The 23,526-nt window shown below is 37.3% G+C and overlaps 1 protein-coding gene across 3 annotated transcripts in view; it reads left to right on the top strand.

Annotated features, from left to right (window-relative positions):
• Nucleotides 1-23,526, top strand: part of TTC28 (tetratricopeptide repeat domain 28) — a 540,393-nt gene that overhangs the window by 232,767 nt on the left and 284,100 nt on the right. For all 3 annotated transcript variants that reach the window (XM_024741376.1, XM_024741377.1, XM_024741378.1), the window contains one exon: nucleotides 19,189-19,336. In XM_024741376.1, the coding sequence (XP_024597144.1) occupies nucleotides 19,189-19,336 (148 nt within the window). The remainder of the gene's footprint in view (nucleotides 1-19,188; nucleotides 19,337-23,526) is intronic.

Here is a 23,526-nt window from a genome sequence, read left to right as displayed (position 1 = left end):
CTGATATCTGTATACTGTTATATCTATTTATGTTGAAATCTAGAAGCCTTCACTCTCAGGGGAGGATGAGTGAGACAGCAGGAAGAGATCAACTTTCTAAGCCTCCCTTTTTGTTTTTATTACAAGGTGTTTGTACAGTTGTTACTTTTGTCCAGTTAAAAAAAAAATTATTCAGATTGTTTGAAATAAACAAAAGAAAATTTGAATGATTTTCAAATAGACTAAATTGACCTCTTGTAATTTAAAATGGTTTTATTTTTGTTTGCATTGGCTCTACTTATTGCACTTAAATATTTCTTCTGGAAGGACCTCTTCTGATCTGTGGTCTCACTGGCAAATGAAATCAGTGTAAGCACTTGAATTTCAAATGCATGTCTTTTACATTTAAATTGCTGTTTTCTGCTGTAGGAAGAGCTCATGAAAACCATCTATAGTTCATAAGACTGGACTCTTGCAGTGAAATTAGAGGCCATTAGAACTATTGGTCTTATTTCCAACTGAATTAGTTAACTGCCTGTTAAGGTTCAGAGCTTATTGACCAATAGGCATTTATTACCCTGGCCATAACGACACAATGATTTCTATTAAATTCCAGAGTTTATGGGAGTAAAAAAGAGGTCTTGCAAAGAAAGTGGTTAGTGGCTGCATTTAATTATTAGGATTAATTAGGCATTTAAATGTGGATATAAAGTATGTTTTAAAAACACGTATTTCTGTTTCATTGCTCTGAGCCAATTGCTGAAGGGAATGAAGATTTTGTTGTTCTTTCTTGAAAGTACTTCTGGTTCTCTTGTTTCACAGTGTATATACTGAAATTGCTGAGCCATGTCATCAGAGAGAACTTATCAATAGTACAGGGTATTTGGTAGTTTAACATTTGCCATTAATAATATTCAGGATAATTTTGAAAATAATCAACATGGTTGGTATAGGATATTAAGTGTACTCTCTGGGAGCTTAAGAAAATGATTTGTCTTTTTTTTCAAGGACTTTTAACGTGAGAACTTCAGAACCTTTATTTCTATCTCTTCTATATTTTTATTTAATTATAGTCACAATTGTATAATTAAAAAGGATTCTTTACATAAGATACCAATTAAATTAGGAGCTTTGTACATCATTTTTGAACTTGTAGTGGTTAAAAATGTATCTTAGAAGCTAGTTAAAATAACTTCTTAAAAAATTAATGTATCCTGAAAGAAGGTAGAGAGAATGACAGATTATGAAGTGGAACCTAGTTTTTAAGCCTTTGGGATTCTATCCATTTCATTAAATGTTGATGTGGGATCTGAATATTCATCTCTAAGACCATATGAAATGAAAAGCTGTGGAATCAGAGCTACTTCTCTGTAGAAGACTCATTTGCAAGTATCAGCCAAGATTCCTTTCAAACAACTTGAAATGGGTTTCTTAATTTGCTTAAGAAGTGTACTTTCAGGAACTTGATGCAACTAAGTTCATTTGCATTTCCTCTGGACAAAATAAATCCACTTCATTGATACTGGTTTGGATAATTTCTCCCCAAGGGGCTGTGCATCTTTTTCAAACTCCGAGGTCCAAGAGCATTATGGGTAAAGCTTACTAGGTTAAATTCATATCTGTCCTGGCTAGGGAGCTTGCTGAGCCCGTAAGAGATGTAAATATAGATTTAGTCTTCTGGATTTCAGTGTCTAAGGAAAGGAAGGAGGAGAGAACTGAGATTTTGAAAGACATTGAGTTCAAGGAATGAATTTGGAAGCAGTCAGGATTACAAATTTAGGAAAAGCAGAATGAGAGGTGTGCTAGCAGGATGGAATTCTTTACTAATATATTTATTGATGGGTAGATTATATGTCTATGGTAGGCTATATGTATTTAGATATGAATTAAAAAAAAAAACCCTGCTTTTGAAGAACTCATTTTCTGTTAATTTGTTATTTGTTTGTTCGTTCATTCATTCATTCAGTAATCATTGGGTAACTACTCTGTGTGAAACACCACATTGGAGATACAAAGATGAAAAATCATTGTTTCTGCATTTCAGGAGCTTTTGGGTTGTGAAATGTATTTCTGACATTCCCATTTGGAACACGAAAAAAATGTTCCTTTATAAATGCTGTTTTAAAGGGAAGCTGCATGTTGTAGGAATGGAGACCTGGCTTCAGAGCCAGGCAGTTCTGGGTTTGAATCTGTTCTGTCATTTACAAGCTCTTCCCTTGGGCAAGTTATTTAACCTTTATCAGCCTCAGGGTCCTTATCTTTAAAGGAAGACATAATAATCTACCTTGCAGGATTATTCAGACTAAATAGGATTACTTGCGTGGAAGTGCTTGTCACATACTAATGAATATCAGTTCCATTTCTTTTCCTTTCTGTAATATTGCTAGTCTTGTAATCCAGTGGCATTTTCTATGAAGTAGGTCATTGTGAACTGGCTGGATAATATAACTACCCTTTACAGGATAGTTTTTTTTTAATGGAAAAATGCTTAAAACATTCTGAACAACTGGCTTGAAAATGAACTTTTAGAAAACAATTCCTCTGTAAATTGGGGAGGATCCATATTCAATTTTATATGCACTTGTTCATATGTTACTTTGAAACAATTCTTTAATTATTTAATGTGCAGCTTTTACATATGTTCCCAAGTTGATTATATGCTTTCTGAAAGCTGAGATTAATTATCTCTGCTTATATATCTCTGTAGCACTGAATACATGATACATGGTAGTTAGAGAATATGTTATTGATGAAAGGTTAAAGTTACAGAAAAATGCCAAAGGTGAATTTAATTAAAAATATGAAATCATTTTGACTCTGCAGTTTAAAACTTGTCAACAAATAATACTAGAAAATAATGTTTCAATTTAAAAGTTTTATAGAAAGAGAGCTTAAAGGATAGAGGGTACAATGTTAGCAATTTGTGACCTTTGGAAGAGGTGTGAATCACACCATTGCTGCGCCAAAGGTACCTGTCAAATAGCGCACCAGAATTATGTGCAAGAAGAATCTAACAGGTCAAAGAACAACATTAATCTGGAACTGTTTAGCCAGTCGAGGCATCAGTTGTCTGTGAATGTTATTCTTTGTGCATGATTACCAAGACATAGATTTATTAGTAGAGTTATGCAGTTGTATTCAGTTGTTGTGCTTGTTTTCACATGATTTTGTAACATACAGATAATACCACTGAACAGGTAATTTTTTGCACATTGATATTATACCTCAATAAAATTTCTGAATATTTCTCAATCAAAATAATTTATTAAGTTTTCTAGTTATGTAAGAACTGCTGTGCTATTCTGATGGCTCTTTTGAAAGATAGTTCATTAACCCTATTTCTGCTGTTTCTGGTTTGGAATTGCTGCCATAATTTTATAGGACTGCCTCACCAATAGGACTGTTACACAGATGAATGAAAGCATCCTGTGCTTGTTGGCAGGCACTAAGTAGGCTCTAAGCAAACTGAAATTCGTTGAATCTTAGCAGGGCTATTAAGAAAATAAGTACAAATTGTCAGGAGAAGAGAAATTTGTTCCTTAACATCATCACTTGACTCTTGGGTAAGAAATGTTAGGCAAGAAAGAGACTGTTTCAATTTGTCATCCTCCTGAGACCTCAAGATGTTATCTGCAGTGCTGAAATAAACCATTCCTTTCTATAAGCAGAGAAAATAGAAAATGGTTTATGCCCAGATTGGTCCATTTAGTTAGGAGGACAGTCACATAAATAACTACCTAAGAAAACAAAAACAAAGAAGGAAAATGGGAAACCTGAATCCCTGGCATAGACCCTTTCAGGATTAAATCTCTGTAAATACTATGTGCAAAACAGAACTGCCGGTTTAGGGTAACTGTGATGTGCTAAGAGGAAGACATTGTGAACTTTAACCTTTCTTTACCTTAGTTTTTCTATCTATAAAAATAAAAGCCATTTTCTTTTCATGTCTCATAGGGGAAAGCTAGATTAGCTCATGATTGAGAGAAAGCACTGGCATCAAGGGGTTACAGAGATGTAATGAGGATAATAACGTAATTACTGAACATGTGTCAGCAGTAGGATGTGACTATTTAGAAGTGCATAAGGTCCCAGGATGTACACAGACAGAGAAAGAGCGTATATCAACTGTACTTGTTGACATCAAGTCCTATTTATTACATTTCTGTGACTTAGTTATTTTTCTTTAAGGTATATAAATATATCTACCTTAGTGAGACAGGAGAATCTTTGGGGGTGAGTCATAGGATAGCAGGAAGAAAGTGGGAGGCAGCATGATGTAAGTGAAAGAGTATGGATTTTGGCATCAATCCATCCTGATTGAATTTTTGCCCACGAGCTGTGCAACTTGAGCAAGTTTCTTTACTTCTCTGAACTCTTCAAGTTCTTCATTTTAAAAATAGAGTTGATAATGCCTACTTTCCAAAGTCATTATGGGAACTAAATGACTCATCTCATGCCATTCTTTCCCACTGAGGTGGGGTTCTTTGAATTCCATGAGCATACTACACTCTTTCTAGTCTCAGGCCTTTGCACCCCTTCCTGCAGTGCTCTTTCCTTGGTTGGCTTCTTACCATCCTTAACTCTCAGCTTAAATGGTACCTTTTCTGGGTATGTTTTAAAATAACGTATGTCTCCCCCACCAGTTATTCTTTATTACTCTACATGTTTTGTTTCTTTATTGTACTTTCACAACTTATTTTATTTTTTCACTGTGTATTTGTTTCCTCTTGCACTAGATATGAGCTTTAGAAGTGCAGAGACAGTGTCTATCTTCTCTCCCTTGGGTTTCATTGGCACAGGACGTGGCATGGAGCTAATCATGCAAATATTTGTTTAAAGAATGAGTGAATGAATGTAAAGCACCTGGAAGAGTGTTGGTAAATTAGGAGGCACTTAATGAGTAGTAGCTATTATGGTTATTGTTAGTAATTGTACCACTATGCATAGGTGTAGGTATCCATTCTTTCTCTGCTTCCTGCCCTAGAGCTCCAGGAGAGAGCAAAGAACAGTAGAGCTCTTGCACGTTTGCCACTTCACTGGGTGTCACAGCCAAGGGGAAAATGGTTTCCTTTTCCTCAAATTAAAATTAACAATCAGTTCTGGTTATTCAAGGTGGTTATTATGTTCTGTGAGTTGAGCAAATACTGAGTTAGCAAATACTGAACCATTGCTCCTATGGGAAATACAGGGTTAGGTTCCTGCAAGTCTCTGGTCACAACATTTTTGTCAACTGATCAACACAAAACTTTGTTTTATGTGTGCTTCTGTTTAAATATACCTGAGTTAATATATATTGTTGATTCATTAACATTGAACTCATGGCCAGCAGCACTGTAAATCATTGCTGAGCAAAGCTTATCTAACACATGTATTTTCTCTCTAAGGAACATAACAGGTTTGTACTTAGGAACACTCTAGCACTACACTTGGGGGCCATTTAAAACTGAAAACACGGGCTTCCCTGGTGGCGCAGTGGTTGGGAGTCCGCCTGCCGATGCAGGGGACACGGGTTTGTGCCCCGGTCCGGGAGGATCCCACATGCCGCGGAGCGGCTGGGCCCGTGAGCCATGGCCGCTGAGCCTGCGCGTCCGGAGCCTGTGCTCCACAACGGGAGAGGCCACAACAGTGAGAGGCCCTTGTACCGCAAAAACAAAAAACAAAAAAAAACCAAAAACTGAAAACACCAGTGAAAAGGATACTTGTTTACTTATGACAGCTGAAGTAAGAAGACAAAGTGTCAGCTTGTTTTAGGAATATGTGTATTGGGTGACTCAAATTTTTTCTGCTCTGCACTTGTCCTTGAATGAACATGAAAGCACCAGGAGTATTGATTTTAGGGTTACAAATAAGTTTTAGTAAGTAGTTGAATTCACAAATATAGAATCTGTGAATAATGAGATTAACTATACATATTACTATCCATTTTTTATATTTAATCTCATAACTTTATATTTTTGGCTTTACTTTAAATAATAATTTATATAAATATAATATTTATATAAATAACTCTACTTCCATGGTAGTTTTGTTGTTTGTTTTATACAAAGTGCATTTCACTTTTAAGTATTCTTTTTGTTTCATTATAGGGTTTGCAGTGTGTATTGTCTGTGTGTGTTTGTGCATGCTTCTCATTGAGATGCCCAAAGCATCATTTTACTTTTCAAAACACCTTTAAAAATTTTAAATCATTCACATGACTCACAACCCTGAATTGATCTTAATAGATTTGTCCCTTGACTTTATTTGGGTTGTACTTTGACCCTGTCTGGAGTAGTTGGCAAATGGGCGAAATGCTAGTAATAAAAATCAGACCTGAAAAATAAAAGAGTTATCTGTTCATCCGTTTGAAGGATATTTGGATTGTTCCCAGTTTGGGGAAATTATGAATAGAGCAGTGGTAAACATTCATGTACAGGTTTTGTGTGAACGTCTGTTATTTCTCTAGGATAAACACCTAGAAGTATGATTGCTGGATTATAGTAAATCTGTATTTTACTTTATAAGAAACCGAAAAACTATTTTCCAGACATTTGCATTATACCAACAGTGTATGAGAATTCTAGTTGCTCTGTATCTTCATCAGCACTTGGTATTGTCTTTGTTTTGTTTGTCTTCTGTTCAAATAGGTATATAGTGGTTTACTTTGCATTTTCTTGACTAATGTTGGCTGATGGCTAATGATGTTGAACATCTTTTTCTTGTGCTTATTTGCTATCTGAATATCCTCTCTGCTGAAGTGTCTGTTCAAATCTGTTGCCCATTTTTTATTGGGTTCTTTGTTTTTTATTTTTAAAATTTATTTGTTTTATTTATTTTTGGCTGCATTGGATCTTCGTTACTGTGCACGGGCTTCTCATTGCAGTAGTTTGTCTTGTTGCAGAGCATTGGCTCTAGAACACAGGCTTCAGTGGTTGTGGCACGTGGGCTCAGCCTGGGCTCTATCAGCAGGCTCGGTAGTTGTGGTGCACGGGCTTAGTTGCTCCGCGGCATGTGGAATCTTAGTGGACCAGAGATTGAACCCGTGTCCCCTGCATTGGCAGGTGGATTCTTAACCACTGTGCCACCAGGGAAGACCCTTTGTTTTTTTTTTGTTTTTTTTTTTTTGCGGTACGTGGGCCTCTCACTGTTGCGGCCTCTTCCGTTGCGGAGCAGTAGCTCCGGACGCGCAGGCTCAGCGGCCATGGCTCACGGGCTCAGCCGCTCCGCGGCATGTGGGATCTTCCCGCACCAGGGCACGAACCCGTGTCCCCTTCATCGGCAAGCGGACTCTCAACAACTGTGCCACCAGGGAAGCCCAGACCCTTTGTTTTTTAACTCTTAAGTTTTCATAGTTCTTTGTATTTCAGCATCATTTTTTTTTTTTTTTTGCGGTACGCAGGCCTCTCACTGCTGTGGCCTCTCCCGTTTTTTTTGCGGTCCGTGGGCCTCTCACTGTTGCGGCCTCTCCCGTTGCGGAGCAGAAGCTCCGGACGCGCAGGCTCAGCGGCCATGGCTCATGGGCTCAGCCGCTCCGCGGCATGTGGGATCTTCCCGCACCAGGGCACGAACCCGTGTCCCCTTCATCGGCAAGCGGACTCTCAACAACTGTGCCACCAGGGAAGCCCAGACCCTTTGTTTTTTAACTCTTAAGTTTTCATAGTTCTTTGTATTTCAGCATCATTTTTTTTTTTTTTTTGCGGTACGCAGGCCTCTCACTGCTGTGGCCTCTCCCGTTGCGGAGCACAGGCTCCGGACGCGCAGGCTCAGCGGCCACGGCTCATGGGCCCAGCCGCTGCGCGGCATGTGGGATCTTCCTGGACCGGGGCACGAACCCATGTCCCCTGCATCGGCAGGCAGACTCTCAACCACTGCGCCACCAGGGAAGCCCTCAGCATCATTCTTGAAGGATGTTTTCCTGAAGTATAGAATTCCAGGTTTACACTTCTTTTCTTTCAGCCCTTTAAAAAATGTCTTTCCGCTGCTGTTTCTGATGAGAAGTCTGCAGTCATTTGAAATGTTATTTCCCTGCAAATAATATGGTATTTTTCTCGGACTGCTTTCAAGATGTTTCTCTTTGTTTTTAGTTTTCAGTATTTTGATTATGATGCTTCTAGACATGGATTTCTTTGGGTTAATCCTATTTGGGGTTTGCCAACTTTGAATCTGAAGGTTTGTGTCTCACATATTGTGGGAGATTTAAAATCATTTCTTCAAGTTTTTTTTTTTCCTGCTCCACATTTCTTATCGTCTCCTACTGGGATACCAATGACATGAATATTAAAGCTTTTGTTATTGCCCAACATATTCCTGAGGCTCTGAATATGTTTGGTTTTCAATTATTTTTCTCTCTGTTGTTCAGATTGGGTAATTTCTTTTGGTCTATCTTTAAATTCACTGATTCTTTTCTCTGTAATCAAAGCTCTGCTATTGAGCCCATTCCTAAATATTTCACTTTAGTTATTGTATTTTTATGTTTAAAATTTTTTATTTGGTTTTTCTTTATATCTTTTATTTCTTTGCTGGGAATGTCTGTCTTTCCATTTTTCACAAGACTATTTGCCCTTCTTGCAGCATGGATATAATAGTTGCCTGATTATTTTAATTTCTGTGTCATTTCAGAGTTGGCATCTGTTTATTGCCTTATTTCCTTGTGAGTAGAGATTTTTTTGGTTCTTCATAGGCCAAGTAATTTTGCTTATATCCTGAATGCTTTGGTATTATTCATTGCATCTTGTTTACATTTTAAGAAGAATATAGTTTGTTTTAATAGACAATTTACCTGGTTAGATTCAGGCTATAAGTCTCAGCCCATATTTTGTGGACTTTGGTTCCAAAGTCCGTTAAGTTTTCAGAGTTTTTGTAGTTCTACTGGGACTTTTCTTTTGTATGCACCACCCAATGGCCAGTTTGAGAACCAGGTGGTAGTCTGTTCTGTAGTTTAGTTCCCAAAGCCTTGGTATGCTATTTAAGGTCAGATCCAAACACCTCTTTATGGGATCTCTCATAAGCTCCCTCCTATGTCTTTTCAAAAATTCCCCAACACTTTCCAGCTCTCTGGTTGCCCTCCTCCCTTCCCATCCTCTAGCCAAAACTAGGGCTTTAGTTTCCCTGCTCTGCCATGCATGTCCTATAATCATGTCTTTATGAGGCATCAAGTAGTGAGAGGGCAGAGAGAGAGAGAAAAAAAAAAGCATTAGGACTCATCCTGAGCTCTGGGGACCACAGCTCCTGTGATGAGGGTCCTCTTCCTTAGAATTTTATATGCCTGCCCAGCAGCCACTGCTGTTACTGTCCTTGGCACTGTTGGTTTGCCTGGGGTGTGGACTGGGAAAGAATGAAAAGAGGATTTTAAAAATGGGATTTCTCCACTCTTTCTGACCCTTGGGAGTTCTCTTTCTTGCTTCTCTGACCAGAAGAAGAGGACTTTACTTGGAGAGCTTTCTGTTTGCACCAATTAGTACTTCCTCATTTTAAGCTGCTTTTGAATCCAAGATGGGTGATACCAGATGGGAAGAATAAACAGACCAACAGAAAACCCATTGCTGATTTGGTACTGCTTTGAATTCTGGTCTCCTTCCTCAATTCATCTGCTACCATTTACAGAGAGCTCTTCCATGAAGTCTTTCCAGGATGTGGTTGTATTCAGTGGGAGAGATTGGATGCTTACTCTATCTTGCCTAGAAATGGAACCCCTTCTCTTTTGAAAAGATATAAAGTGTATTGTTATGTTTTTGTGCTGGTAGGTATTGAGGGGCAGACATTTTCCTTTTTCTTGTTTTTCATTTTGATGTGTGGCACCTTAACACATGTGCCAGTGTAGAAAGATTACCTAATATAGGAAGGGGAAAGAGGTAGACTGTGAAGTTTATTGTTTAGAAAAGCATGTGTGAAATATTTGTGTAAGTTTTTTTGGGCATATATTCTTGCCTTTCAGCCCTGCTCTTACCACTTGCTCATGTCATCCTGTCATGTCCGTCTCCCCAATACATATTCTTTTCTGGAGACTCTTTGTGTGAGCTAGCAATTGACAAAGATAAAGGCTATCAGTGGTTTAGGCAGCCCTTCTGAAACTTTGCTTTCCCAAATACCTAAAAAGTCAGAAGAGAGGTACTATTCCAAGGATTGGGGCTATAGATGGAACGGAGATGGGTATTTATTTATGTTTTTAAAAATTGTGTGAACTCTTTTATTTTCTTCTATAATTTTCATATAAAAATAATTCTCCATTGATTATAAGAAAGTACCACTGTGGTGCAGGAAGTTATGCGTGTGTCAGAACAGTGGTTATATGGGTGTTCTCTGTACTTTTCACTCAGTTTTGTGGTGAATCTAGAACTGCTCTAAAAACAAAGTTTATTAATTAAAAAGATTGTCTCCCAGAAACTTCAAATAGATTTGACGTTTCAAGAGATATGTTATGTTATTGTATGACTTTGACCTTCTGCATGGTTTGGGTAGAGTTACATTATGATAGCTGAGATACCAAGTGTTTTTTTCAATAGTTAGTGAATCCTTTAATTCCCACATTGTTGGCGTCAGTGTTTTTCGTAATTCTCTCTGCCCACCATTTTTTTTTCCATTTTGCTTCTGGTTTTAGCACTTTCCCCAGGACCAGTCTATATGTGTGAAGGCACACATGCTCTGTGTTCTGGGGTAGAGGGAGGGTTGGTAGGGCATGGGCACAGAACTCATGCTGAAGCCAGGTGATTTCTTGGCGATTGTTCAGAAAATTCCCTGGTTTTCTTCTTGGCATGACTTTACACTCCTCCTATGCCACACCCATAGAGTGAAGGCACAAGATACGGGCAGTTCAGAACCATTACTCTAGGGGACTTCAAACTTCTTTCATTGTTTACTTTTAAAGTTTAAAAGGGAAACTCCAGATGATGGTAGACACATCTTATAATTTGACATAAACTTTAACACTGGGAATTCCTCCAGTGCTAGAAATTGACACCTACTTAGTTATTTAACTCCTGGTTGTCATTTCATCTTTAACTGCTTATCAGATTTCTGGTTTCTTTTCAAAATATGATTTTCCCATAAACTTGTTACTTTAACACTTTTGATATAATTAGTTTAAAACTAATTTTGGGAAAAAAAGTTGATATGATATGAAACAATTATGATTGAGAGCAGATTTCTTTTAGAAATTGATATTCAGTGTACCAAAAGCCATGTTGAAGAGAAAAACAATTCACAGCTGCAGATTTGGTTAGAACATTACGTTTAGGCCATTTGAGCCTCTGACTCTGGGTTGCAAACTAAATAATGGTGTTTTCTAAAATAGCCTTCAATCTCTTGCATGTACTTTCAGCATACGATAAGACAGACTAGTAAAAAATAGAAGCATAGTTTTCTGGAGAGATAGGAATGATTACTCCCAGCTGAGCAGGTAAAACATTGCTACATGAAGAATGTGTTCTTTGCTGATTCTCAAGGTTTTATTTATTTTTATTTTTAATATAAAGTGTCAGCAAATAGAAGCAAAAGAAAATCCACTTGAAAATGTCAGAAAATAAAAGAAGCATAGCAAATTGTATTGCAGGTAAAAATCCATTTTAACCAGCAAACAAACAAGTGTTGGCTGAGAAGCTTGCTGATGGCTCCTTTTGTTTCTTTTTGATTTAAAGCCTCATGCTTGTAATCTAATTAACATCGAACTGAGTTGCAAGTACAGTGGTCTGTTTAGTTCAATAATAATACATTTATATGAAAGGTTAATGAAATGAATTTTCCTTCCATTCAATTCATTAAAAATTGTTCTACAATCAACGGTTGCGAATGGAATAGAGATTAAATATTCACGTTCATAAATTTTCTGTGTCATTTCTGATTTTCCTTCATTTCTGCCTCCATAGGTTGAATTTTGCAAGTATAAGAATTCCCAAACAAAAAGCTTGATTTAGAGGTTAATTGCACACCATTAATTCTTTTATCAAAGAGGTAGTGTGGGATAGTGGAAAGAGTTTTTGGCAGCAGGGGCAAGTTTCACAACCACCTCTTTTGTGTAATAGTTGTCATAAGAACTTCTTGCAGAATATTGTGAGCGTTAGTGATAAACTATGGAAAACAGTTAGTGATAAACTATGGAAAACAGTTAGTGATAAACTATGGAAAACAGTGGTAAACTATGGAAAACAGCTAACAGAGTAGAGGTTCAACAAATGATAGCTAGAAAGGGTTTTGGAAAATAAAACATCTGTGCACTAAAAGTTATGATAATTTATAGTGGCAAGACTGATATGATAAGACTGGGCTCTTGCTAATTCTAAAATAGGTGTCAGGCTTGGGCCTCAGAACACCTTGTAGTAATTCTAATAATCAGTGATCAGGGTAAAGTCTCTGAGAGGAAGGACTTTTTCATGTTTCTACAGATAGATTTTTGGTCATCTATTTTTGCCGCCTCTTTCTTCTTTTCCACCTAGGCCAAAGGACTTTATTTAACCTGCATATGATGTTTTTCCCAAAGAACAAATTTACTAGATAATTGAAGCCTACCAATCAACTGCCAAAAGTGTAAACATTTTTTTTAAAGATTTTTTTTCATGTGAACCATTATTTAAAGTCTTTATTGTATTTGTTACAATATTGCTTCTGTTTTATGTTTTGGTTTCGTTGGCCCTGAGGCATGTGGGATCTTAGCTCCACGACCAGGGATCGAACCCGCACCCCCTGCATTGGAAGGTGAAGTCTTAACCACTGGACTGCCAGGGAAGCCCTCAGAAGTGTAAACATTTTTAAAAGCAATTTTGATTTAAAATTTCCCTTAAACGTATTACCTACTTTATAGGCTTTTGAAGCGGAAGTTGCCAAACATGTTAACTATTTCCTTAATGACTGAAGGTTATCATTAAAATCATTAATTTTTGTTTTATGCCTAATTTTTGTCAGCCCCTCACCCACTTTACCAAAAGTAATTTCTATTCTGCAAGCTGGTAAAGCAGGTGAGCCACCTGATCAAATAGCAAATGCCAAACTGAGAGTGAATAGTGAGAAATTCACTTCAACTTTTAAAAATGTACCCACTCTTCATATATCATATGTGATATCAGTTAGCAATCATTGTTACAACCCTTTGAGGTCATCCTTATCATCCTCTCTGTAAGTGGAAATGACACATGAATTTGGGTGAAGTTAAGTGCCTTGGCTAAAGGCACACAGCTAAAAAGCTGGGATAGGATTCTAATGTCAGCCTTATGAGTACTTTCTCTTCTGCAACAGCTGCCTTGGGAGTAAGTCACATAGCTTCAGTTCAAAGCTTTTGTAGTAGTTATTTTTATTTGTTTAGTATATACCCTTTCACTTTGTGTTTGGAAGTTTGTTAAAGGAATACCAAACTCTAGAGCTGCACTGTCCAATACAGTAGCTACTAGCCAGTTGTGGCTATTTAAATTTAATTAATTAAAATGAAAGGAAATTTAAAATTTAGTTTCTTAGTCACACTAGCCATATTTCAAGTGCTCAGTGGCCACATGTGGCTGGCCAGAGGCTAATGTTATTAGTACAGAGAACAGCTCCATCATTGTAGAAAGTTCTATTAATTTCTCCCTTGTTCTAAATGAACATATATAACAAAATATATTACAAAAATAATTTGTGCTTATGTATCCATATAGGTGCCTATTTCATGCGAAACAGTGGAAACCTACTGAGGACATGGGTTCTGTCCCTTCATTTTTATATGTCATATTTTAATGTGACATAATATATAATTTGTAATATGTTATAAATTTTATAGTGGGTAATATGTGTTTATTTACATTTTACTTGTACAATGGATATGTTTTAAGTAATACAAGCAGTCTTATTTTCCTGTATAATGCATTCCTGAAAAAGTATATGAAAGTCAAATATGTGGAATATCAAATATACAAATCTTAAACAAGAGATTGACATGTTCAGTGAGCGGGGAGCGTTAATTCCTAGAGAACTGAAAAATAAAATCTCAAGTCATGCCTTTCCTTTTAAGAATCATTTTTTAATATATATGTTCTTTAATTTTATCTTTTCCATAAAAAATGAGCATAGTTAGCTGTTCTTTGTTCATCCAGTGATGTTAAAGCTTTTCTGCTTTTGGCACCTTGTAATCATTTTCATTTTTGACCCAGTTGTGGTTAAATTATAGATTAATGCTGCTGCTTTTTAAAAACTAGAATCAGCATTTCTATTTTCCCAATCTCTACTCATTTTTAAATAAAATAATAAAGGAAAAGTCAGTAAAATAGTTATGTAATTTACAAACATGGTTGACAAAGATGGTGATGATGTGGTAGCAGGTGGTATGATTGGATTGGCTAGCAGGTTATAGTTAGAGATATTCTTCAGAAGATGTAAAAAATTTCAAATTCAAACAGTGAAAGACAGGTTAGGAATATTAAAGTATAACATTTAAAAGTACAGATTAAATCAAAGGCAGAATATTTGCGAGCACTTGAACTAAGTAATAGATTGTATTGTACATATAAGTAAGCACTTAATTTTTTGAAAAGTTAATTTATTTTTGGCTGCTTTGGGTCTTTGTTGCTGTGTGTGAGCTTTCTCTAGTTGTGGCGAGCGGGGGCTACTCTTTGTTGCGGTGCACAGGCTTCTCGTGGTGGCTTCTCTTGTTGCGGAGCACGGGCTCTAGGCATGCAGGCTTCAGTAGTTGTGGCACGCAGGCTCAGTAGTTGTGGCTTTCAGGCTCTAGAGCATAGCCTCAGTAGTTGTGGCGCACAGGCTTAGTTGCTCCACGGCATGTGGGATCTTCCTGGACCAGGGCTGGAACCCGTGTCCCCTGCATTGACAGACGGCTTCTTAACCTCTGTGCCACCAAGGAAGTCCTTAATTTTATATATCATTACATATTATATACATTTGTTCTATATTTTATGTTATAAATATACATGTGTACCTATGAGCATAGGAATTTACCTCATTACTCATTTGAGCCATGGGAGAGTAGGAAGTTTAGGTTATTATTGGGTTCAGTGATGATTTAGAATTGTGAACCCAGTAATAAAATGTTGAAAGAAAAGACTTAAAGGTCCTTCATTGCTTCCAGGGGTACTTGAAGGGTGAATGGCTTACTGTTTCCCATGTTTAGTCTTTGAGTGTTTTTACTTTAACCGTGTCGTAGTCTGTTTGGACTGCCATAACAAAATACCATAGGCTGGGTGGCTTAAATAACATTTATTTTTCACAGTTCTGGAGGCTGGGAAGTCCAAGATCAAGGTGGTGGCAGACTTGGTGTCTGGTGAGGGCCCACTTCCTGTTTAATAGATGGCTGTCTTCTTGCTGTGCCTGTTCTCATGTGGTAGAAGGGAAGAGGGAACTCTCTGGGGTCACTTTTATAAGGGCACTAATCCCACTCATGAGGGCTCCACTCTCATTACCTAATCACTTCCAAAAAGCCCTACCTCCAAATACCATCACACTGGGAATTAGGTTTCAACATATTAATTTTGTAGGGACACATTTAGTCTATAGCAAACTCTCTGAGATGAGAAGAATGTCTACTTATTAAAGACCAAATACTAACAGTTTTAACAAAAGGGCATAAATACTTTGGTGATTAGTTACATTTTTATTCCTGCTAAAATGTTACAAACCCTAACTATTAGTAAACAGTTACTGTAGGTAGCAGTCAAGACATTTATAGCTTTTTATATTCTTCCCCTCTAGACTGTGAGCACTTGAGGGTACAAGCCCTGTGGTACACATCACAGTGACTGGTACTGTAGATTTTTAGAGAATGTTAATTGAAGGCAGGATGGAAGGAATGAAAACTTATACTTGTAACCTACTTGTATTTCTGTTATTTGTGAGATTAAGTAGCATGTGTAGAATAATCACTGAAAGTTCTTTGTAGTGAACAACAAAAAATATATGAATGACTCTGCAACACTTTAAAATCTAGGCATTCCCCCTTTAGTCCAGTGTATTAACTAGCTCCTTATAAGTCTTTTTTTTTTCCTTTGGCTGCCCTGCATGGCATGTGGCATCTTAGTTGCGTGGCATGTGGAATCTTAGTTCCACCAACCAGGGATCGAACCCGTGCCCCTTGCATTGGAAGCGCAGAGTCTTAACCCTAAGTCTTTCTTCTTGGCTAAAGCTTCAGGTTAAAACCATTGTTCTCAGGGTTTAGGTGCTCTCAATAGTCAGTCCATATTGCCTCCCCTTCTCCATCTGCTACATAACCAGTGACCAGAATGTGGGTATATGTGTGGGGAGTGCTGAGGCAGGGGGTATGTTATCTGAGGTTGGCTGGGCACCAAGTGTTCAACGTTTCTTCATAGGCCCCACTTTTCCTTGGTGTGCTGCACATATACTGCCTCTCCTCAGTCCTAAGCGACCCAAATTTGCCCTTTTCTCAGATGACGCTGCTTCCTATGAAACCTGTGATAGTAAGAGAAAAATTAGGTCACATCAATCTTCTTGAAGTTATAGTAAACAGCTGTGAAACTCAGCACTTCTTGACCTTTGCTTTGGAAGAGGCTGGTGGAGAATCCTCTGGGTGGCTGCTACATCTCCCAAGACCTGTTAGTACCAATTTCTTTTAGTCAGGTGGTTCAGATTTTGTCTGGGAGCCTTACAGCTGTGAATTTCCCAGTTGCCAGCAGTCTTATATGGAGCAAGGGGGAGGAGTGAATAAAGCAGTGATAGGAAGTGGATAATATTATATTGAATAATGAAATATTTTCAATATTTATTAGACTCTCCTTATATTCTCTTAGTCTATAATTATGTTTTCTTGTTATGATTATTTTCTCGTTAACTAATAATCAAAATAGCTCACTTTCTTAAGTATTTACTCTATGTCAGGCACTGTGCTGATTTATTCTATCACAGTAACCCATAATCTAGGTTTTATCATCATCAGCTTGAGCTCCATAGTGGCATATCTCTCACAGAAGTATAGATAACTAATTTTTATTCAACAGCTATTCATACATGCAATTAATATTGCATGAGAGTAAGTTGGGAGAGCCCCACTTTGTAAATTAGGTACAGGGATATGTCAGAGCTTGACTCATTATGCTATCTTGACAAGAATGCAACTCTAAGCTTTTAACTGAGAAAATCGTATAAAGTTGGGCTGGGGATTCTGGAAGGACATAAGGGAGGATCAAGGGAGACCTTGGAGCCTTCTCACCTATATCTCTTTTCAAAATCTTCTGGAGAAAGGAAGCCGAGACTATGAGTAGCATGATCCAGTCATACCTTTTTTCATCTAATTTATGAGTGTCCTAAGAAAACAAAACCTGCATGCCCTTCTTTAACTCCTTTGTGTATTTGACACCATAACTTGCCATTAACGCTGAACTTTGCCTACCTACTAGGGAGTGGATACATGCATGGGGAGTGGATGTCATACTTTTCAGTGATTTCATTTGGCAGATAGGAAAATCAGTTATTTTCTCAGTGAAGTAATGAACGATAATGCTTTGCTTTAAACAGGCAAGGAATTATCAAAATTCATTGAGACTAATTTAAATTTTTGTGTTTTTTCTAGTTTTATTGAGATTTAATTGACTTACAACACTGTATTAGTTTCAGGTGTACAGCATAATGATTTGACTTACATATACTGTGAAATGATTACCACAGTAGATTTTTGTGTTTCTTAAAATATATACCTGAAATCATTACTACAGACACATTTTGTCTCTCTCCATAAATAATAGAGTTTACAGTTTACAGAGTATACACACACACACACACATATATATAAATACATTTTTTAAGTTTAGCTTTAATATAGAATTATGTAAAGTATAGTTAATTTTAGTTGGAATGTGGTACATATTGCCTCTTGGATTATAGAAATCACCTAAAATGTGAAATGAAAAGGGTGGTGAAAAATGTGTATAAAGACATTAAAGATTAAAAGGTGGCTGAGTCCAGTGAAAGGAAGTGATCTTATCAATTAGTAATGAAAGTTCATTTACAGGTTATTGTCTTACTGGAGTCTGAGTTTTAACAGCTGCTAGTAGTTTAAACTAATAGAAATCTGAATAGCTCATAATAATTTGAGTATTCATTCTGTTTATGGATTATTTCTTAATAGAAATACTGAATAGTATTGCCTATCTTACATTACCTCAAAGTTTAGTTACAAAAACGAAATAAGTAAATATGTTTTATAAACATGAAAGGTGCTCTCTTTCACTCTGTATGTGTGCATAATATAAAATTATATATTAAATTAATTGAGGAGTTGTTTGAAACTTCATTTATATTCCATGAATACAATTTGTTACAATTGCAAAGTATACTGGACTGAAAAAGTTACATTTGTGTTACAAACATAGAGTATTGTAAAAGTATTTAAGCTAAATAGGTGGCCAAGTATTTTAGAAGCAGATGTCGTACAAGCATGAATGCATTAATAATATGTCAGTTTTATGTGTTATTTAATCGGGTACAAGGTCCTTTGCTGGTTAAATACTGGTAACACATTGATCATTTACTTGTTTTTACTCTGTGTTCAAAAACAAACTACACATTCTTAAGATCATTCTGAAGTTTAAATATTTTATTAATTTTCTGGCCCTTTCTGCAATTAGCTGGAAGGAGGGTTGTTTCCTTATATTCACAGTTGATAATACTAGTTTTTTTAACCAATCCAATTAAACAATACAAAGGACAGCAATCTTATTCTGTTTCTAAGCAAAGCACATGTATTTTTAATAACAGTTTTAAAATATTATGTCTGAAACACCACATAAAATGTAACCATGTTGTGTTACTCATTACAGTTATCTTAATACTAATCACATATTGATTTATCCCTTTAATTAATGAGGAGAAGTATAAAATAAGTGGAATTTGAATATCTCTCATTTGTCTTGCGCTATACCAGATACTTTGGTGACATGTAAAGAAATCTCCAAACCCCTGTCCTTGAGGAGCTTATGCTATTAAAGTTGGGATAAAAGATTTTAAAGATCATCAAAAAAAAAAGTAAAAGTACTATGTGAATAAATACCAAAGAATGTGATAAAGTCAATGTGTTCTAGAAGGGAAAAGAATGAAAGTTTTAAACGTTAATTTGTCTGAAAGAAGTATGCTTACATTTTATGATGTTCAGAGAAATCAGATTTGATTATAAACACTTTACTAGGTTTTTGAACCAGGACCACCTCAAGTTTAGTTCTGCTGACCTGTTGTTCTAATCAAGAATCCTCATCAGCCTTGGTGGAGCACTGTGTATAAGTAAAACATGCATTATCTTTTCTTTATTTCCAGGCATACTTCCGACAGGGTGTTGCCCTCCAGTACCTTGGACGTCATGCCGATGCCCTGGCAGCCTTTGCATCTGGGCTGGCTCAGGACCCCAAGAGTCTCCAGCTTCTGGTGGGAATGGTAGAAGCAGCCATGAAATCTCCCATGAGAGGTAAATATGATGAAAGTATTTGGTCCAACCCTAATTTACATTAGAACATTTCTAGCCTTTGAAGACTTTAGACTCAGACATTGAGAATGGATAAGTTATGAAATTAGCTAAGATTGGATATTTTAGACCAAGAAAGACAAGGAATCACTGTCAATAGGTGACATTAATGAAGAACAATGGGATGGTGGTAAGGCCACTGGAAGTTTGTGGACCTAGATTATATTTTGAATTTTTTTGTTAACTAACTGTATGACTGGGTAAATGAAACAAATTCTCTGGATTTTAGGGTTACATAAGGAATCCCTATGTTTTTTGTAGTTCTAAGATTTTGTACCTCTAAACCAAAACACCTCTACTAGTAAGTTGATCTGCTCAGTTGGACCAATATGCCATCTAGAAATAAATAGATAAGAGAAGACATTAAACATTTCATGAGAGGAAATATGGATCTAACTGTAGGCTATGTCTAACATTTTTCAGAGGAGCATTAAGAGATTATGTTGACTTGAAAGAGAGAGAAACATGGTAGATACATGGTTTTCTCCTATACTACTTCTGTATTATACCAATTGGTATTCTGGGACAACAGTAGATTGAAAATAGTACTGTGGAGGTTGGAGGAGTTCTAAGGCTCAAATCAGATTGGCTTCCCTTTGGGAAACATTGATTTTTGAGGAAGGAGTTCTTGGGAAGATTGGGTTGAAAGTGTACACCAGTTGTCATCTTTGCAGAGTGATGGAGACACTAAGGCAGGTTGATGGCAAATAGTAGACAGCTAATGACGTTCCACACTAATTAGGTACGTCAAGCAGAACTCTATTTTTGTTTCTGAAATGGTACGTTTTTGAATTAACCTAAAAATTTTGGTGGCAGTATCATTAGGTAATTTATTTAGTTTTGAAAATGTTTGCAGCATTAGATAATTTTAATATACAGGGTAGTATGGTACTTGGCTCAAAATATGTGCTAAGTAAAAGTTTGATTAACTAAATGGTACTCGTATGGCCTCTGAGCAATTCATAGCTATAAAAAAATACTTTCCTGGGCTTCCCTGGTGGTGCAGTGGTTAGGAGTCCGCCTGCTGATGCAAGGGACGTGGGTTCGTGCCCCAGTCCGGGAGGATCCCACATGCCGCGGAGCGGCTGGACCCGTGAACAATGGCCGCTGGGCCTGCGCGTCTGGAGCCTGTGCTCCACAATGGGAGAGGCCACAACGGTGAGAGGCCCGCGTACCGAAAAAGAAAAAAAAGAAAAAAAACTTTCCTGAAAGCGAAGATTTCATGTTCTAGAAAAAAAGTGGAAAGGAAGCCTCTCTTCATGCGATTTTATAACCCCATACAAAGCTGAGTCTTTGCTGCAGGAACCTAATGGCTTTTCCCACTGGGGGACCTGCTGTTAATAAACTCTGACTTAAAGCAGATGTACTTTGGAGCTCCATGACTTGGGGGTGGGGGGGGAATGGACAACAAAAAAGATCAATCTGTCTCTCCTTTCCATTTTTCTAGTATTTTCTCATTCTCTCCCTATATCCCTCTGCAAGTAATTCACATGGAACATTTTTTATTTAGTTCATGAAGATATCCCTTCTTTATTTGGAGGTATTTCTACCACTGCCTTAGTATACTGGAGTGAATGTGTTGAGATCAGCAGGATCATACTTACCGTTTTGCCTTTGAAGCAATTTGTTTAGATAAATATAAGAAAATCTTCTCTACACTGCAAGAAATAGCTCAGTGCTTCTTTCAGCCTTAGGGTTTTCTGCGCCATGTTCTTTCCCATCTTATACTGAGTGACCTAAGGGCGACCCTGGAAAAAGCTGCATCTTACAGGTGCGTGGAGTGCTTTAATATTTTCTTCTCTTTCCTTAAAGCAATTTAACTTACTTATTTTTGGTATTGCCTTTACCACTGTAGCTATTCCAGGTGGGCTTTTCTCATCAACATTTTATAGAAAGACTGTTGCTTTGCACAGTGTTGTTCTGTGCATCATTTAACATCTTAATGACCTCTCTTTTTGTCATATGGTTATAATTCACAAAATCTGTCATCATTTGCTGCCCATTTTTTACCCACTGTTTATTTTAGCCTCCTGCAGCGTTCTCAGTTTCTGCCATTGTTGCGTAACTGTGCAGTCCAGGACACTTTACATGTAGGTCTGATCTGTTGTGTCAGTTGTTTTTGTTTTGCAATTCTGAGACGCAATAGGGAAGCTCCCTCGTCCAGTGCTTCTGTAAGCAAACAAAGCTCCCATGATGTGCACAGCGTTCCTGTGGTTTGGCCTTTTGGGGACGTTTCAAGATTTTTTTTAAAGATAGGGCTAATCTATAGTAGTATACTCTTGTTCCCAAATAAATATATTAATCCACTTTGGAACTTATTTGATTTTTAAAATTTTGTTGTTGCCTATATTGCTAACTGCATTAAGTCTTTTTTACTTTACTTTTGTGGTATCATTCATGCTCACCAACCAGATATCAGATAATCTACTTTTCCTGTAGATATATTTACATCACTATATGTAATGTATTTCCCTTAAATCATTTATGTAAATGTCCAAATATGTATTAATATAAAATGAGACTCTTTCATGACCCTCAAATTATCCTTTTACTATTTTCCATTTCTCCTTTTTAGATAGTCTTTCAGCAATTTCAGTTCATTGTATCTTATAAATGTTTATGTAAATTTGGATGGTGTAGCATAGTACTACTGCCAACCGCAGATTTAATAATGTAATTACAAAGCGAGACTGTGTTTACCTTTATTTGTTCCTCTAAAGACACTAGGGCTGCTTCTTGCTGAGGGTTCTCTGGTGTATATTTTCTCTCCTCTTGTTAATTTGGTAATCTAAAGATTATTACATTTATAGGCTATCACCTGTCGTGGTGTTTCTACCAGCTTCAGAGGATCCAGGAAGCTGATTTTATGAAGTACTGGTAGAAAATGGCTCGAATATATAAGCTTTTCTCTCAGAGTCAAATTGGGGCTCATGTTTTATTTACCTGATAGTCCACCCTTGGTAACTCTTTCCCTCTGATTCTCTTTTAAGTGGCAGTCACTTTGCACAGAGGGCCTGTTTCTGAAATGTTATGTTAAAAAAAAACTGACTTTTCCCCCAAAGGTTGGACTCTAATTCCAGTACTGCCATTTGCTATCCCCTTGACTGAGCAAGGTTGCTTCCCTTCTCTGCACCTCAGTTCTTATCTGTAAAAGGGGTGTGATAATAAGTACCTCCTAATACTGTTTTTTAAAAATATTTATTTATTTATTTGGCTGCATTGGGTCTTAGTTGTGGCACACGGGATATTCATTGTGGCATGCAGGCTCTTCATTGCAGCATGCAGGCTTCTCTAGTTGCGGCGCGTGGGATTCTCTCTAGTTGTGGTACACGGTCTCCAGAGTGCCCAGGCTCAGTAGTTGCGGCGCATGGGCTTAGTTGCCCTGTGGCATGCGGGGATCTTAGTTCTCCAACCAGGGATTGGACCTGCGTCCCCTGCATTGGAAGGCGGATTCTTAACCACTGGACCGCCAGGGAAGTCCCCTAATAATTGTTTTGAGAATCAAGCCTTGGCATGTAAAGGCAGGCCCCTTTAGGACAGTTTCCCTGTGCAGTGTGATGCCCTTCTTCTCTCTGTGGAGAGAAGTAGCAGCAGTGGTAAGCTTGCTCTTGTATTTGTGTTGTGGGTGTGGAACAAACACTGCACAGCACACATGGTCCTTTTGCTGAGCACTTGGTGCCTGGAAAAACTGCGTTTCTCCTGAGCATTGGTGTATTTTTATCTAAAAGGTCTGGGAATTATCTGAAGTGATCCTTTATTTTGCTTTGTCCTCTGTGAAGCGTTAGAGCTTAGTGTCCTGTCCACCTTTAGGAAGTGTGCCAGGGCTTATAGTCTCTAAGCTGAGTTTTCCTTACTTTATTTTCCACTCACTCTGACTTCTGTGTTTTCCACCTTATTTCTATAGAAGGCCTTTGAATCCTTTTGTAATGAAGTAGGATATAAATAAATTCACAAATGAACCCAGAAAAATATGAAGTGGCTTAGACAAAGAGCTAAACATGTCAGTTTTTATTTTCTTTTTCGGGTGGGAGGGTTAAGTTTTCCTTTTAGTGTGAACCAAAAGTTTTTTGTTTTTTTTTTTCCAGTTGTGGTAAAATGTACATAACATTTTTAGTTATGCAATTTAGTGGTAT

The sequence above is a fragment of the Neophocaena asiaeorientalis genome, unplaced genomic scaffold (assembly GCF_003031525.2).
Source record: "Neophocaena asiaeorientalis asiaeorientalis breed wild unplaced genomic scaffold, Neophocaena_asiaeorientalis_V1.1 scaffold648, whole genome shotgun sequence".
In the NCBI taxonomy this organism is placed as follows: Eukaryota; Metazoa; Chordata; class Mammalia; order Artiodactyla; family Phocoenidae; genus Neophocaena; species Neophocaena asiaeorientalis.
Note: the sequence above shows the minus strand (reverse complement) of the source record. Positions and strands in the feature narration are given on the sequence as shown.